Genomic DNA, 18099 nt, shown 5'->3' on the forward strand with positions numbered 1-18099 from the left:
CTTAGTGAAAGTCGCGGTCATCTCTTCCTGAATCCTGATGAGTTCTCCTCCCAACTTTTCTTGACCTCAACGTCTTCCCCCCCGAGGTCAAGGAAAAGGCTTTAGGATCTCATTTTTGGACTATTCGACTGCAACCAATAATTGAACAGATGATATTTTACACGACTCTTCAAGCGCACGCCCTCTGCAACAGGCACGTGCAGAGGGGGGAGGAGGGTGCTGGAGCACCTGCCCCTTTGCCCCTTGATGCCCAAAGTGCCCTTTTGTCAAAGTGATTTTTTCCCCCCAAAGAGTGTGTGTGTGGCGCAAAATAATAATAAATCAAACAAAATAATAATAATTTAGATCTACCTTGGTCGGTCGTGCCCTCACTCTGCCGTCACTGCCCTGACGTGCCCGGACATGCCCTGCTGCTGGACGCTAAGCTGCTGGAGACGGCCACTGCTCGTCTCGCGAAACCTCACTTTTTGACAGACAGGGAGTAAACAACTGGTCGGGTGAGTAGGTTTTGCAGCGGTATTCGTTTGTGCATGGTCTATTCTTGCAAGATGACTGACGAAGTGAAGTGAGCGATGAGCATCCTCTGTGTTGTCCAACTCTGCACACACACCTCTCACAAGTTAGAGCCATTAACCACACACAGCGTGCTGTGGGGGAAAAGTATGTCGGGCTTCTTTTTTTTTTTAGTTTCTTTACGTTTCTCTTGTCACGGGCAAAGTGCATTAGAGAGATAATATGTGTTATTTTACTGTCAAGCTGTTTTTTCCTGTTTCTAGAGGCAATGAGGCAAAGACTGTTATTTCACTAAAACTATGCGATATACATATTCACATAATTTTGGACTATTACAGTATAAATACAACAATAATAGAAGAATTAGAATTTTGATTTTCTCAACCTCTCATTTAACAAATTAAATATAATATGCATACAAATGATATAACTTTTAGGACCTTGTCTTGCGCAAAGTCGATAGTCAAACTGAGTAAAAGCACAACAATATTTAAGTACATGATTTCAATATCATTCGCTTTATTAATTTTTAAATGTTTTTGATCACACAACATATTAATCAAATTCACACCTACCCAGCCCAGGTAGCCTATATATGAGCACCAAACAAGATTAGGTAACTTTTTTACTTGTAAACACAATCTGAGGTAAACAGGTAGCAGATTCAGATCCATTTAGAAATGAACGACCAGTCAACGATCTAACAGAAATATTAACAGCTGGATCTATGTCGAACAAAAATGATAACAGGCCGAATAAAATCGCTCACTGGCACACAGGCAAATGACAAATAGCCTAATAGCCGAACTAAAATACTATTCAGGTGTCATAGGCCTAAATTCACTTCACCATCGTCCACTTACATTTACTCTTCTAAGTAGTGATTAAAACGTAGCAGAAGAAGATTTTCGAAACGTCTGTCCGACAGTCGATTTCTTCTGGGAGTAAGAACGAGACTCCACGGGTGCGCTGGAGGGTGGTGGGGTATTGAAGCGCTGACACAGGTAATGTAGGTCAGCAGCAGGGCACAGACGCATCACAGCGCTGCGCCTGGCCTGGTGGCAGTGCCACCTGCGGATGTGTCATCGGAGGATGTGTCTGACAAAAAGCAGGCTGCAGTCGGGATTTTCCTTTCCGTATCCGGAGAAATTCTTAAAATAACGGATTACTTTTTTAAAAAAATAACGAAACATTGTAACGCGTTACCCACAACACTGCTGACAGCCAATGAAATTGCAGCATAAAAGTGAAAAAGTATTAGCATCAAAATATACTTATAGTTCAAAAGTAAACGCATTCATTATTCCCAATATTATATGTATATTCTCCTGCGCAGGCCTGCTCCAAATACCTCACCCCCATCCCACCCACCCCCCAGAAGTCCTGCAGCGATGGGGAAGCGCGGTAGGTACAGGTCAGGATGTGACTGGGAGTATCTCGCCCAACCCTGCAGGCTAGGTGGCGTGAGATAGATGGTCGCTGAGGAGTGGGATGGACCAGGGGCCCGTTTCACAAAGCAGGTTCAGTGAAAACCTTGAGTTAGTTAACCCTGAGATGAGGGAAACTCTGGTTTTTCGGTTTCACAAAGCCAGTTCAGCATAAATCTGAGTCAGTTACCCGGGTAACATACTCCGTGAACCTAACCTGCTCGCTAGCAGGTTTGCTTCCACAAACCCTGAGTTTCTCCCTACATGTCTCCGCCTTTTTCCGGAATCTGAACCAACTCTTAAAAAATGTGCCGTCCTTTCATCGTCAACCTAATTTATATGGAAATAAAAGTGATTCTAGCAGCTTTGGGTTGGGAGAGAATTTTGATTGCCTTTCCTTTCAATCACATTAGATATTATCTAAACAATATTCTCCAACATTTTCAACATTTCATATCGCGGACATAATCCGCAACCAGATTCTTTGCGGAGCTAGCGTTTTTCTAACAAAAAAAAACAAAACAAGAAATCAGTTGGTATAGCCTAGGTAGAGCTAGCGTTTTTCTAACTCAAGGTTTTCACTAAACCTGCTTTGTGAAACGGACCCCAGCACTCCTCTCCGGCAGCTCCTCACGTGACTGAGCAGCTCCTCCCTGCTCACCCTGAATAGGAAAGGGTCTAGAAAAGGTGGTCTAAACAAGGTCCGTTGTTTTAACCTGGGCAGCTTGCCACAGCTGCCAGGTCATCCCTTCACGTGGTAGAAAATATAAGAACAAGAAAACCCACATCAATCTCACGATTGCAACATGGAACGCACACTTTTGGATTCACATGACGACTCCTACATACATACTATACAGTTTATTATTGCAGATGTTTAAGTTGGAGCTTATTTGAACTACATTACTGGCTAGTTTAATGATAACTGATTTTCCCACTTTCTATTTTTATTTATCTTTAGAGAGAACTGCAGGAAGTTGTTCACCTCTGGAACACTCACAGAATTCACCCATGCAGAAATGCTATGTCTCCATGTGGCCGCCCAGTGATGATGTACACCCTACCCCAACGTTTTGGTGCCAGAGAGTACCTGAAAGAGGACCGTATCTCTGTGACGATACAGTGTTTGACATTTGCTGCCTTGCCATGGCAGAAAACAGTCTTCAGGGGAAACATTGTGAACACAGAGTCCCACTGGAGTCCTGAGCTCTGGTCCGCGGTCTGCCTTTAAGTGCAGCTCATCCCTTGAACCTGGATGAATCCACGATGGATCCAGGTCTCTGATCAGATGTGAGTGGTCACTGACCTTCAGCCACCTCCCGTTGCTGGATTAACCCAAAGCCTTGTGTCATCTGTCTAGTTTTCCTGTTGCCAGACATCAGACAGCCAGCAGCATGCTGGCTAGTAGAGTAGCCTTAGGTCCTAGCTGAGTTAGCTTAGCTTCCATCTCGCCTCCCCTCTCTCGCCTCCTGGGCCAATTGACTTATTTTAGGCTTAGCCGTCGCCATGTTGAGAGCCATGTGGAGGCGATAGATATGCTCTGAATTCTGAGCATCTCTTATAATGTAGACTTTCTCCCGGGTGAGTGTCCACACTGAAAAGTATTGTTGTTAAAGCTCTTTTCTGTCTCATTCACAGTCCGGGGTGAAAGACTTCCATCAGGTCACCCACAACCTCACCATGTGGATCTTCTGGTGGCCCGGCGTCCGCTCTCTCTACGTGGTGTTGGTCATCAGCTGGCAAACCAAGTCCTGGTAACAAGTCCTCCTCTATCGAAAAGTATCGCAAATAACGTACCTTCTTAAATGTTCTGTAGCTTGATATTATTATGGTTCCACTAACTGCTGCCACAGGGTTTTTACAGGGTTTACAATCTTGCAGTTAAATATCACATAACACAATTTAATACCTATTTCTTAATCAGCCGGCCAAGTGCCAACGGAAACCAGATGGACTAACACTATTTATTATTATATTACATTATAATTTTCTTTCAGTACTTCCCATCAGTAAATAACAGTCATTTGTAATGATTAGATTAATGAAACAATACTTTTTCAGGCCTTTGAGGCAAATTTTCAAATGTTCTCTGAAGCGTGTATACTTGATCTGTCGATCCTAACTTAACCGGATATATTATAAAATACAGGTACTTGTGAGACTTTCCCAAAACTTTCTGGGTTTATTCATTTTTTCCTCCAATTCTCCAGGCCTGGAAATTGGCATTTTCAAATCCCATGACTTTTCCCTGACCATGAATCTAATCCTACTCATTACAACAATACCAGTCCTAAAAATGTCTACGTTCCTTTAATTTTTACTGGGCTTTCACCTTACAGAGGTCACATGTTAGTACTGTAGAACAGCCTTTCCAATGCTCGTCCTTTAAAGAAACATTGTGTTTTATTTCAGCTTGGGTCTTATTTACATCACAGTGTGTAAAATCTCTTGATCTCAGGGGTTTTTTTCATTCGTAGTACAAAAAGTTTTATAAAATCAGATTGACATTTTAATGTGAAAATAGATTTTTTTTTTATTTACAACGTGAAAAGAGCTCTGTACATTTAACATTTAAGAGTCAATGCTGATGAGTCTTGCTGCTCTGTTTCAGGTGAAGTCTTCAGTACACTTTGGCCCTTCTATGAAGAAATAAAAAGGGACAATCAAAGGATGAAGTTGAATATTTTCAGCTGATTTTTCCTCTACTGAGGACCCCAGAACCCTGCAGGATTTGTTCACCTGGAGAAGGCAGACACAGAGAGGAGTCCAAGCAGGAACTCGAGGCTGTAGAAGCAGAGCAGGACGGCGTTGAGGATGAACTCCAGCCGCAGGACGAAGGTCTGCAGCAACAGGTAGTAAACGGCGAGCGCTGCACAGGGGAACAGGATGAAGAGCGCCGCACACGAGGCCAGAGAGTGCTCACACAGGTTCCCTTTCCAACCTGAACAAGGACACAGCAGGCCGAGGGCAACAGTGGAGGTCAGTGACTGCAGCTGTCAGTCGGGGCTCGTTTCCTCCACAACAAGACTCCTGGAAGAATACGTCAACACTGCCTGGCTACATTTGGCCACATTGTCTTCTATGCTGACTCTGCATATTTAAACACCTAGAAGTGTCTCCAGAGTGAAGCTCAATATGTGATTTTCACAATGTCTACTACCTTTATAAGTGACAGCACTGAATAAAAGTACTAGTACTCTGTTCAGGTGAGCTTAGTTTAATTTAAGCAGGACTCTCTAAAACGTATTATTATTGTAAGTATTTCACCCGGATGTGCGTGGCTTTACAGGACGTAGCAGTGCACGTCTCAGTGAGCTCTGTGGCGTCTCAATCTGAGGCGTCTCACTCTGAGGCGTCTCACTCTGAGGCGTCTCACTCTGCACTTAGCTTAGCTTATGATGACCGGCCTGCAGCTTTGAAAGAATGCAGATTCTGAATTATTTTGTTTGGATGAAAATGAGATGTCGGACTGAGTAGGCTTGGGCAATACAACAAAAATATATCAGTCACTGTGTGACAGGACGTCAGGCACCATCCCGGGGGAGATAGATGGTTTTAGGGAATCCCAGTTTAACCACTGGTGGAATTAGTTCAGCAGAAATTCCACCAAAGTAAGCATAGCAAAATAAAATATACTGTGTGAGTTCAGACACGACCGCCCACCGTAAAAGATCCTGAGCGTCTCCAGACCGAGGAAGAGCAGCAGCAGCACCACATCCAGAACCAGATTATCTGATGGGTAGGGGAGCAAAATCCCTGCACGCAAGAAAAAGACTGCTTATCTGTCAGCTTTATGGTCATCATTAATTAAAGATGTAGGAAGAAATGGAGGAAATTAAATGTCAACATCGCAAACTGTCACCGCTGTGGGTGTTTTCTTTTTAATGAAGTGCTTCAAGCTGCCTGAGGGCCAAATATATTATACACACACTTGACTGTGTCTAAACGTTGTATGGATGTATTCTCAGTATGTGATATGCATTTGTTGATTCACTTTAATTAATAAAAAACGAAATTGTTCCTCATGCCTGAAATGTGTTAAAGATGCCAAAGTGCACATACCGGTACATATGTTGATTTAACAGGCAACAACCAAAACTATAACAAGTTTTAACCCATTTCTGGCCTTTAGGTTGTTTTGAGTAATAATCTGCATCCATGATCAAGTGGAAGCGGGAGAAATCCATTTTTATTTTGAAAGTTGAACCTCAGCTCGTATAATAAGTCTATAATAAACTGTATGGCCAAAATACAGACACTCATAGCATTTTATGGACAAAAGTGTCCCATTGAAACCCACTAAAAGGCAAACTGTTGATCCCACAGCCACTTCAGCATAATAAATATCCTTTAACCTAGAGCCCTCAGTTCAACACTGTCCTTTTAAATATTTTCCACCAGGTGGAGCCATTTCTCATGTTTGCCCTGTGGAAAGTACATGCATACTGTACATCCATGTATTATGGTGCACTGTAGTGTTTGATAAAATGCACCCAGACTGTAAAAAACTAAAACATTTCGTACACAGATGTACTTTTTGTTTTCCCCCTTAAAAAGCAAGAGTGGCTTCATGTAAACAAACTGGCATTAAAGGGGTTGAATTTCTAAAAATGAATGAAAGAGAAACCTGATTTCAGCTTGATTTCTCCTGGAGAAAGCTGATCTCTTGGTCTTGTACACAAGTTACTGGGTCTCTAATCGGCTTTATCCATTTTCAGATTTTAGATAGAAAAAGGGCGATGATGGCAAAGTGGGAGGATGATGATTGTGTTAGAGATACATTGTTGCATTCAAAATCATTTTAATTCAATATCTGTCTTTATAATTTTGTCTTCAGGAGAAATATCTTCATCACACTGACTACAGTGATCTCAGCAGAGATGCTTCAGAGAGTGTGCTTCCTTTCTCACTAATAATGTTGTGAGTGGAGGTGGGACAGCGTCTCTTACAGACCTTTATAGATGAACATCAGGACCTCTGCCAGATAGAAGGCAGGAAAGTACCAGCTGTTCAGGTAAAGGAGGACCTGTAGAGGAGTGGAAGAAAGCTGAGGAAGACCGAGTCAAGGACAACAGAAGAACATACAAGCAGACAGAGCAGTTGTGTGCAGCAGTTTCATGTGAAGGATACGGTTGATTGGCTCCCTGCAGAGATGAAGAGAAAATATAATGAATAACAAATAAAAATGATTTACACTTTGTGATGGTACACAACGTGTCTAAAACTGTCTCCACGTGGCGAACTACAACATTAAATACTCTTACGTGTATTTGGTAGTGATATAAATAGAGTAAAGTTAATACAACGTTCTATTATAGTGTAACACTATGAAAGGAGCCATTCTGCACCATGCGTAAATGTTCCTATACGGACATACTTCTACTTAAGTAACGTTTTGAATTCAGGATTTAACTTTCCACCTCCACCACTTTGTATAATGGTAAGGTATACTGGATCAACCTGCCTGACACGAACACGAATCTACGGTTTAACTAACGTGTGGTTATAAATGTTACATGCATATTAAATACATTGAACGTTATTCGCTAACTACAGGAGTTATAAAGCTAACCCCAGCTAACTTCGTTGAAGGCTGGCGGAGATTCCGACCTCATAACCCCCGGACGTTTCTGTCACAAGATTAACCGTCATAGCTGTAAATACCTTAATATACAACATATAATAAGAATTGGACAACATTTTACGTCTAAATGTTTATTTGACACAAAGAATGTGTGGCTTACCCGGCGCCATATCTGATTGCCATGGAAACAGCTTGGGAGGAAGTGACTCTCCTTTGTTTATGGGTTCGACTGTAGCGCTTTTGAAATGCTGACCCCCACTGGCTGTATGTTATACTACTATTAGAATCACGATCAAGGAATTGTCTTTGGTGTGTTGGTGCATAACATAAACATACTGAGAGAAAATGAAATAAAATAAAAGCAATGCATTTTATTATTTTATTCATTTTGTAATGAGACTGCACATTTATTGTTTATTTATTTAGATTGGGCTTCTATGGCGTTAAGAACTACAACACCCAGCATCCTCACACGGCGCGCCGATTGGCCAGACTCGAGCGATGGTTTACGTGGCACTGCTGTGTCCGCGCATGCTCGGTCTATGTTCTGCTCTCTCTCTCCCGGGAGGAAGATGGTGTCTGTCAGGATGCGGTCGTGTGTGTTGTCGGTTTTGCTCCTTAACGTTTTCTACAGCGTTGTTTCCTCCTTGTACTTTCACATCGGAGAGACCGAGAAGAAATGTTTCATAGAGGAGATTCCTGACGAGACGATGATTATCGGTGAGTGCCATTCAGCGGTGTGAGGAAGTCAACCGGCTAACGCTAACAGCTAGCTCACCAACTTTAGCTAGTTAGCTAATCGGCTAACTGAGCTCAAGTTGTCGTTAGAATCAACATACAGTCAGACATATACCAGTGAGGTGTTAATTTAGTGTTTGTAATGACTCACGCGCACATTCAGCGTAGCTAGTCACAGACTATTGAACCTTTGGATTTCCCCTCTGCCTTCCATCTCAGATGAAACAGCTGTGTTTGTCAGAGTGATGTAACTAAAGCTTTGCGTATGTGGGACTCTAACTAAAGTTCCAGCCTTAGCAAACACAGCATAACAATCATTCAATGTAACGTAACATTAGTAACGTAATAGTTACCAGCCATTTCAGAAACGCCTAAGTAAATGCAGCAAGTGATGGAAGTATTCAGATCCTTGACTTCAGTTCAAGTACTAATAGACTAACAGAGAGTAGTAACATCAGCATTGTTTCGGTATAAAGTTTGTGCTGTAAGATAATCACGTCTCTAAACAGAAAAACAGCCGTTTTCATCTTTGTGACGATGCAATTTCCAGCTCATCCAAGAGGCTTTTTTTTTTTTTTTTTTTTAAGAAGAGGTAATTTAGTTTAAGAAGGAGGATAATTTAGTTTGTCTAATGTAGTGGAGTCAAAAGTGCAATATTACCACCTGAGATGTAGTGGAGGGGAAGTAGCAGAGCCTGGAAATACTCAAGTAGAGTACAAGTGCCTCAAAGTTACACACGTACCACTAGTGTTCCTTTACCTGACTGCCCTCTAATAGTTGAACTGTTTGTGCAAATACAGCAAGTGAGCAAGTGAATCAGAAGGAAGGACATTAACAGGAAGTGAGTGGCGTGGCTCGTCGTAGATGTCGTCTGTGGTGGAGTCTAAACGGCGGAAGAGCAGCACAGAACAGCCTCCTTACTCTTCAATTATGAAGTACTGTTCATGTCTGGAGGGACCTCTGGCAAACCGTTTTACCTTTGGTTATAAGTAAAGGATCACAGCCTGATGATTAGTATCGGTGGAGACAGAAACATTTCATTAAGATAATGCTCTGAACATGTATTGTGTCCTTGTGTGTGTTTTACAATAACATTGGGTTTCTAACGTCACTAGACGCGAGTCGTCCCTTGAGCATGGAGTTAATTATTATATTTGTGACAAAAAATAGTCCACTCTTTTTCACAGCTCATAAGCACATGTGATATATGTCTCATATGTACATTTACTACACTAGTACTGCACACTCTGTTGACATGACATTGCAGGTTTTTATTTTACTATCCGTGACTGTACACTCGTCTAGCACAGCGTTATATTTGTATTCCCATTCTTTAGATGCATCTCCATTTTATGTCTTTGCATCTAATTACATTTAACCTGCCTGATTTGTTATCATAAATATTCATAGTTGTCAAGTTTATTAATGTTCTACATTTCATATGACAGGCATAGGTCTTTATGTGCTCCAAAAATCAAGAAATATGCAAAAACCATACATGACAATAGCATAATATTACAACACATAATAAGATAAAAACATACATCTTAAGATGCTCAAATAAAGAGAATTAGATAAGATATTCTTCGTCTTTTTTTTTTTATAAAAGGGGAATCATAACAATATCACTGATTCTAAAATAAATGTTTTTTTTCCATTAACCACACACGTATCTAATTAAACTAGTTTTTGAAACTGCTTTCAAAAGAATGTGCTGTTGTATTTGTCCCGAGTTCATGTGGTCGAGATTTGTTTGTAGTAGAAGTAGTAATAGTAGTAGAAGTAGTAGTATTAGAAGTAGTATTCTTGGAAGGAGATTTGCATTGCCAACAACTGCGTTACTGTTATTGTTGTGCACATGACAATAAAGAACTTGAACTTTGTCGGAGAATGGAGCTACTGGTGTCATCATGTGACCTGCAAATACCGTGAGACGGGACAGATGTTGTAGCAGGATGGAGCTGAAGAACTGATGAGTACACTTGTAACTGTGGCACACCTGTCTGTCTCTGTCTGCAGGTAACTATCGGACTCAGCTGTACGATAAACAGAGAGAGGAGTACATGCCGGCCACTCAGGGTCTGGGGATGTTTGTGGAGGTCAAAGATCCTGATGACAAGGTGAACAAACAGCTTTGATGTATGTGTATCATCAGCATCAGCTCACAGTTCCACCAGTGTTTCACCGGTTTCTGTGTTTCCTGCAGGTGATCCTGTCTCGGCAGTACGGCTCGGAGGGGAGGTTCACCTTCACATCACACACACCTGGAGAGCATCAGATCTGTCTGCACTCCAACTCCTCCAAGTTTGCCCTGTTCGCCGGAGGCATGCTGGTGAGGAGGCGCCTCACACCACTCTTTCACACATGCACCCTCTAGAACATTTCCTCCACGTTTGAATGGGAGTAGGGTTTGATGTTCACGGGAATCTGTACCGCTACTTTCTCACCTTGTAACAATTCAGGGGAAATGGCAGCGTGGCTGTTGTGAATGGAAGCAGTAACACTGCAGAGACAAACACATAAAGCTTTAAATCCGTCTGACAAAAGACACTTTCAAGCATGAGAACCAATCACAAGACTCCACTCATGACGTCTTTTAATCTGTGCTATGCTTTAGCAACGGTTTCAAGGATGAACAGTGAGCTAAGATAAGTTAAGTGGGTTAAGTTATGTTAAAAAAAAAATTATGATAATATCTGAAAATTACGAGTAAGAATTTTGAAAATATTAGTGGAAAATGTCAAAATTATTAGTAAAAATAATAAATTATCACCCTGGACAGAAAAGGCTCCTTTACACCCATGTGCCTAAAATAATTAAGACACTTCTTCAAATAAAATGTGTGAAAATGTCAAAGTCTCTGAAAAATGTCATTGTTCTTTTAATTAATTATGAAAATAATAATTAAAAGAACACTGGACAACATTATTATTAGTTATTACTAAATGTTCCGCTGACACTTTAATGTTTTAATGTTAAATTGGTCTTTTAAAGCTGCTTTCTGATTCTTCTGAAAGTTTCTCTATTGAAAATAGGAACGCTTGGACATCAACACATTCTCTTATGTTCCTCCAGCTTCTCTCCTGAACATTCATAAAAACTTCTGAACCACAAATGTTTTGCTCACATTGAAACGTGATAATATTCTTCTGTTTGACTTGAAATGTGTCCGCTGACTTTGTGTTCATGCTGCCTTTAAATTTTACTATAAAAATGTATATGTTGAGTTTAGTGCTAGCAGCGTCTTTCAGTGTCTGTAATATTGCTGGTGACTGTTAATTATCACTGTCGGATAATTAAGATGGTCATATAACTCGGCAATGAATTTGTGTTGCAGAGGGTTCACCTGGACATCCAGGTGGGAGAACACGCCAACAACTACGCCGAGATCGCTGCCAAAGACAAACTGACGGAGCTGCAGCTGAGAGTCAGACAGCTGGTGGAGCAGGTGGACCAGATCCAGAAGGAGCAGAACTACCAGAGGGTCAGTCTTTGTGGCTTTGTACAGCTCAGGTCAAATGCATACTAGAGTTGGGCGGTATCCAAATTTTGATACCGTCAAACCTCCTCCCTATTTTACCCCGGTATACGGCATTAATGTGACTAATTAAAAATGATGACGTAAGGCTCAGACAACGTCACCAAACTCATTAGAGTTTAGCTTCTCTGCCCGAGCCCGACCCGAAATTTCCCACCACTACCCTCGGGCTGGGTCGGGCCGGGCCTTTAAACAAGCGTTTGTGTTCGTTCGTTCGTTCTTTTTTTTTTTTCTATCATTGCATTTATGCCTAGCCTTCTCCCCTAATCTGAGGAGAAGGCTAGGCATAAACATTAAATATTATTGGTTATATGTTTAGCAGAGTAGGTCTACGTAAGAAATGTGTACAAAGTTACACAAAGTAAAAAATTTAAAAAAAGACGCTACACGTAGTGTGCACGCATCATTGATAACGGTTCCGCTCTGTGCAGCTAAATCAAAGAATAAAGGAGTTACGCTAAAGTGCAACATGGAACTTGGAGACATAAAGGATAAATTAAAAACAGGACATTTAACGTTGAGCAAGTCATCAGGAAAGTCCGAGGTACGGGATCATTTCAAGTGGGTAGTGGGAGAAGGTGATAACATACGTGTCGGCTTTGTCCAGTCATATCCTAATCGCGGCACTAACGTAGCCTATAAAATGATTTGTATATTTTAGTGACTGAGTAGTGGTTACAGCCGCACCCCCACTTCCCACGGATATGCACATACAACAGCCTCATGCATGAAAAATAATTGTCGGGTTGAAATCGGGCTCGGGCTCTTAATTACAGTTAATGTGTCGGGTCGGTCTGGTTCGGAAAGAACGGGCTCGGGTCGGGCCTGATTTTCTGGGCCCGAACTAACCTCTATTCTCATTAGGTCGGAACCCGAAATACTGCCAAACTGCAGAAGTCGTGTTCTTCTTTGAGACCAGGTCACTCGGTGCACGACTCGCCATCATTCCTCTCTCTCTCTCTCTCTCTCTCTCTCTCTCTCTCTCTCTCTCTCTCTCTCTCTCTCTCTCTCTCTCTCTCTCTCATATAAGTGCATTGCATTTTTTTAATGACGGTATTGAAACTGATACCGTTGCTATTTTTAAGACCCGTGGTATACCGTATTACCGCCCAAGGCTAACGCATACACACATTTATGTTGTCATTTGTTTTATTTGATACATTTTATACAGGTCTTCTGGAATTATGTTAAAGTGATGCTAGGCCCACGCTAGACTGTCAAGTTTGCCCAAAAGGATGTTTGAATGGTCGCCTTAAGAAACGCATCGTTTGAAACATTTTAATATCTATTGGACGCCCTGTCTCTATTTATTCCTGTTGCTCATTTTTTTAGTTTAATGTGTCGATTAGTAAAAACAAACCAAAGGGCGAGTCTTTCTCACCACAGCGTTCAGGCTCCTCCCACTGCAGGTAAACACCATAGTTAGAATCAGGCAACAAATCGACTTGATTATTTCCATTAAAAAACATCATGGTTTGCAGTTAAATGACGGGACAAAAACACCACAAGTCTACGTATTTGTTACAGCACACTAGCACTTGTGAAGGAATGTCATTTTAAGGAGAGGCCCAGGCGGCGCTCTCTGTGGCCGAGGTGACTTCATTATGGTTGTTGAATTATTCTTCACGTTACAATTAATTTTCAATCTATAAAAGTGTGTGTGTGTGAGGCAGACAGCCACGGTAGCGCTGTTCTTTCTCCAGTTATTACATTTTAATTTTCAATTAAATTGTCACTCATGTTTTGTGAAAAGGGAAGTTTGTTTTCATCCTGTCGCATTAAGTTTGTAGCCTCGTCCCAGCTGTCAGTCATGGTAAGTGTCCCCCTCTGTGTCCTCTCTCAGTACCGTGAGGAGCGTTTCCGTCAGACCAGCGAGAGCACCAACCAGCGGGTCCTCTGGTGGTCCATCGTCCAGACCCTCATCCTGGTGGCCATCGGCATCTGGCAGATGAGGCACCTCAAGAGCTTCTTCGAGGCCAAGAAACTGGTGTAACTGTTCACCTGGGGGAGAGTGAGTGAGTGAGTGTGTGTGCGTGTGTGTGTGCATGTGTGTGTGTTTGGTCTCTACTGCTTGATGCGGCGCTGAGCAGCGGCGTTGCTGCTGCTGTGGGAGGAGATGGGACGCAGAGAAAAGCAGCTGCACGATTCGGCTTGAAAACAACGTGTCTGGATTATTATCATTGTTATTGTTTTCCTCACCAACCCAGTTTGTAATGAGCCCCTCACATCTACAGGAGATTATCATGGGGAAATGTGACAACCTTATTTATTACACAGAGATTTCCATTCTACTTACTTTCAGCACCAGATAGTGTTTTTATTTTATTTTGTTATTTTTAATTGACTTTCCATTTTTCTGACCCCTTACTCACTGTGATGAGTACATGATGTGTTACTGGCCACTAGAGATGTTGTTCAGAGTCCAGATTTCAAGTTATAAATCATCATTTTTGGATCTATTTTGTGCGACAGGCAGGGATATCTTGATGTGGAGAACATCAAAAACAACAAATATTGACATTCGAGGACGTTACAGTTGTGTTGATGTTGGATGATGACGGCAGAGAAGAAGGCTTCCCTTCATTTTTGTTGTTGTCTGCTCCACGTCCTGACACACACACACGCACGCACACTGTATAAAGTCAGCATTCAGACTGCTGATCTAAATACCATAAGGATAGTTGGGATGTTTAGTAGTGTGGTTGTAGAAGGTACTTCTCTCTAGTTAGTGTGTTACTGACAATAGATGCACGAAAGCAAAGCAATGTCCTGCTGGTGAGGGATTTAGATTTTAAGATCTAAAACAATATCAGTTTTAGAGTATATGTCTAATATTTTCACTGCTTCGCCTTGCTGTCAGACGGCCTCCATGCAAAGCTGTGATTATGTCCCTGTGTGATAAGTGGCAGCAGTGCAGCCATCAGACCCGAGGTTTACCACTAACGTGTTTGTAAAACAGCCGATGAATTGGTCGCCCTCTATTCCAGAGCAACCCATTAAAGGGCGGGTCCATTATTTATTTGTTAATTAATGTTTTTATATCATTCTATAGCGTTCACTCCAGCGTTTTCAAATGGAAACATCCCTATTTTGAACTGAAGCTGTTCTCTCTATGCTGTCTTTCTCGTTCCACCTTTGACCAAAACAGTCATTTTGCCTCTCACAACACGGGAGTAGCTGTTCTACTGCTGCCTCCATCAGGTAGTGTGTTTGTGTTGTTGTGTGATTTTGGTGAATCTGAACTCAGAAATGAAAACACCAAAGTCACACACTAACACACACACACTACCTGATGGAGGCAGCAGTAGAACAGCTACTCCTGTGAGAGATAAAATGACTGTTTTTGTTAAAGAGATCTGGTGGCTTTGAAGAGAGCATAGATGAAGACTTAATTTCCCCGTCAGAAAAGTGATGTTTCCATTTGAAAACCCCAGACTGCTACAGAATGATAGAAAAACATTAAATAAATAATGGACTCGCCCTTTAATGGTTTGGTCTATAATAGAGGGCGATCAATTGATTGGGATGGGACGGTTTGCAAGCTTGTTAGCGGTTAAAGTGGGTACTGATGGCTGTGCTGCTGCCACCAATCACACAGGGACATAATGACAGCTTTGCATGGAGGCTGACAGCAAGGTGAAGCAGTGCAAATCTTCTACATATATATACATTTAACTGATATAGATAGTTTTAGGTTTGTGTTGAATCTTGGCTCCCGTTTCTACACACTCCATCTACTGTAGCAAGACACTGAGTATGGAGAAGAACCTCATACAGTCACACTACTACCCCCAACGCAGCGGGCTGGTGGGATCAGATGGTGTCTGCAGACAAAGACGGACCGGTTTATAACATGTGATGCCTTCCGTTACAGATGTGCAAAGTGAATTCACGAGTAGAAATATTGACTGCCACGATATCAAGCTTGAGCGCTCTGGAATTTGGGACAGCGTTGCTCTCCGCTTTCACATGACGTTTGTGCTGATTCGTCAGATTCCTGTTTTACGTTTTCAGCAAATCCAACCACGAGACCGTTTTGTGTTTGTTACTACGTGTGACTGAATGGAACTTTTTACTGTGTGTCCAAACTGAATGTATGTTTCTGTTCATCTGATTCTGGCTTGCTGTTTGTTCGCTGGTGGAGGCCGAGAGAACATTCTGAATCTTCTGGTTTCGGATCATTTCAAACACCAACCCTTGTTCCCCCCCTTTTTGGCCAAAAAGGGTCCATTTGAAGGAAAAGCTTTTGCTTTGTATTTAAATTATCATTTGTTTTATCTCCTGTATTCAAGAAAGATCAGTCGGGCCTTAAACAAAACCACCTTCTGCCCCCTGAAGAAAATTTGAATTTGAAGCACTGTGTCACCACCTGTTGCCTCCAGTTTTTTTCACTGTTCAGGTTTGAAACAACAAAATGAAATAAGTTTAAGTTTGTCCACAGACTCGGACAAAGCTAAACCCCCAAGTCACAAAGACCTGAATCCCTAAATATTCAGTTCCGCATGGTTTTGTTGAGTGAGAAAGTTTTTTCAAAGCCTCTTGGAATTCAGCTGTGAAATAAAGCTGAGGTTGAAGTGTGAAACAGCAGAAAATGTCCCTCAGCTGTCAGATTTAAAAGAAGCTTTTGAGGAAAACTATATTTTCTTGTCTATTCTTTCCCTCTTCACCTAGAGAGATTCAGTTCCTTTTTATTCGCCCTTCCTCCTCAGTCTCTGGTGGTTTGTGTTTTATATTGCTGGTAGATTACAAAATGTTTTTCTGGGTTAGAAATTCAATCAGTTGGTTTTAGGCTGGAAGAGGGACTTGAATTATTTTTATTTTTAGAGAGATCTGTCCATGTGAAATCTGTCTAAAATTGCACTCGAAATAAAGTGTTGTCACATTTGGTTAAAAGGACTGATCGCTTCTTTTATTCTTGTAATTGTCTTCCTCTAAAACCCAGTTTGTAAAAGTCACTTCCTTATAGGCTGTGGCTGTATTGTATTTTCTCCAGCTGAGTTTTGTTGTGGGAGTGTGGAAAAGGCTAAAGCACCGCTGTTAAACATTCACTCATTCCTTTTTATTTCACAGACTCAATAAAATGTAAACAGAACTTCCAGAGTGAAAAGTGCTTCTCATGGCTTTCATGGTAACCTCGCATGGTAGCTGGGTTTTTGTAACGTCACAAGATCACGTGAGAATCTGAGGAGGAACAACAAGGAGGAAGTATTTTACAAATGCAAATGTGCTAGGATACATTTTTTTTCCTTATTTTGATTTCACACCAAAAAAAAAAAAAATTAATTGATAAACTTTTAGAAAGCTCTTAGTCCTGTCTTGTCGTTTGTGGTGTGTGGTGTTTCTAAAATATTTATAGACTGCCGGTCATTCAATCTTTAACAACAGTGAATCATTTTTCATAAAAGTATCATGTTTCAGGTGTTATATTTACTCTAAAAATTAAATATTACTCATTGGGAAAGTAAAATTTAAATACATTGATGTGAAAATCACAACAATTGAAATGTTTTACAGTATAACATGGAGAAAAGTAGAAAATGAAGTAGTGTACTTCAGAACAGCAGTGGTGGGAAGAAACGAGTACATTTACTCAATTCTGAGGTACTTGTAATTTACTTGAGTATTCACATATTTTACGGAAGTAAGTCATTAATATAATATAGCTGGTGGTTTGATTTATATCAATCAATCAATCAACTTTATTTTACAGACTCATGGTCCAATAAATACACATGCCTATACAAACATCTACACATACACAAACAACAACAGTACACTTAAAAAAGACATTGATACCAGTGTTTCCACATGGGTGATTGGTATCGCACAGTACTAAGACTAGGGTTTAACAGCAGCGTAATAATTAGGTTGCATGAGCCATTCAATCTGCAAATAAATGTATACATTAGATTTCTCAACAGTGCATGGAATGTGTTGACTCCTACTCTACAAAATAGCTCACTTGCACTGCTCCACCTGGGTTTCTTAAGCAGAATACGCAACCCATCATTATAGGCAACTTCTGGATGCTAGCCTTTTTATACTTGGTCCATAAGGGGGCAGTATACAGAGGAGTACAGTATGCTTTAAATAGGCTTATTTTAACGTTATCTGAACACCAGTGGAATTTCCTCACCAGCATATATAATAATAATAATTATAATAATCTATCAAACTGGGATTGGCGACCCTGAATACAGGATAAGCGGTAGACAATGGATGGATGGATGGATGGATGGATGGATAATAATCTACCATCAGTTTTTAGTTGACTATGTTTTGTTCTAAAAGTCTGAATC

General features: G+C 41.1%; 2 protein-coding genes across 2 annotated transcripts; one reads left to right on the top strand and one right to left on the bottom strand.

The window, feature by feature from the left end:
- Positions 1–4229: 4229 nt before the first annotated feature.
- Positions 4230–7694, bottom strand: tmem216 (transmembrane protein 216; the record flags this gene model as incomplete). Its single annotated transcript, XM_084009344.1, has 6 exons — positions 4230–4579; positions 4680–4881; positions 5604–5696; positions 6894–6987; positions 7071–7084; positions 7685–7694. The coding sequence occupies 6 exons, from the start codon at positions 7692–7694 to the stop codon at positions 4561–4563; spliced, it is 432 nt and encodes a 143-aa protein (XP_083865470.1). The 3' UTR covers positions 4230–4560.
- Positions 7695–8077: 383 nt separating this feature from the next.
- On the top strand, positions 8078–16693 carry tmed9 (transmembrane p24 trafficking protein 9). Its single transcript, XM_084009580.1, has 5 exons — positions 8078–8244; positions 10282–10382; positions 10469–10594; positions 11600–11746; positions 13644–16693. Exons 1-5 carry the CDS (start codon positions 8097–8099, stop codon positions 13791–13793), a joined length of 672 nt encoding a protein of 223 aa, XP_083865706.1. The 5' UTR covers positions 8078–8096; the 3' UTR covers positions 13794–16693.
- The last annotated feature ends 1406 nt before the right edge of the window (positions 16694–18099 follow it).

This window comes from Eutrigla gurnardus, assembly GCF_963514095.1.
Source record: "Eutrigla gurnardus genome assembly, chromosome: 5".
NCBI classification, from domain to species: domain Eukaryota; kingdom Metazoa; phylum Chordata; class Actinopteri; order Perciformes; family Triglidae; genus Eutrigla; species Eutrigla gurnardus.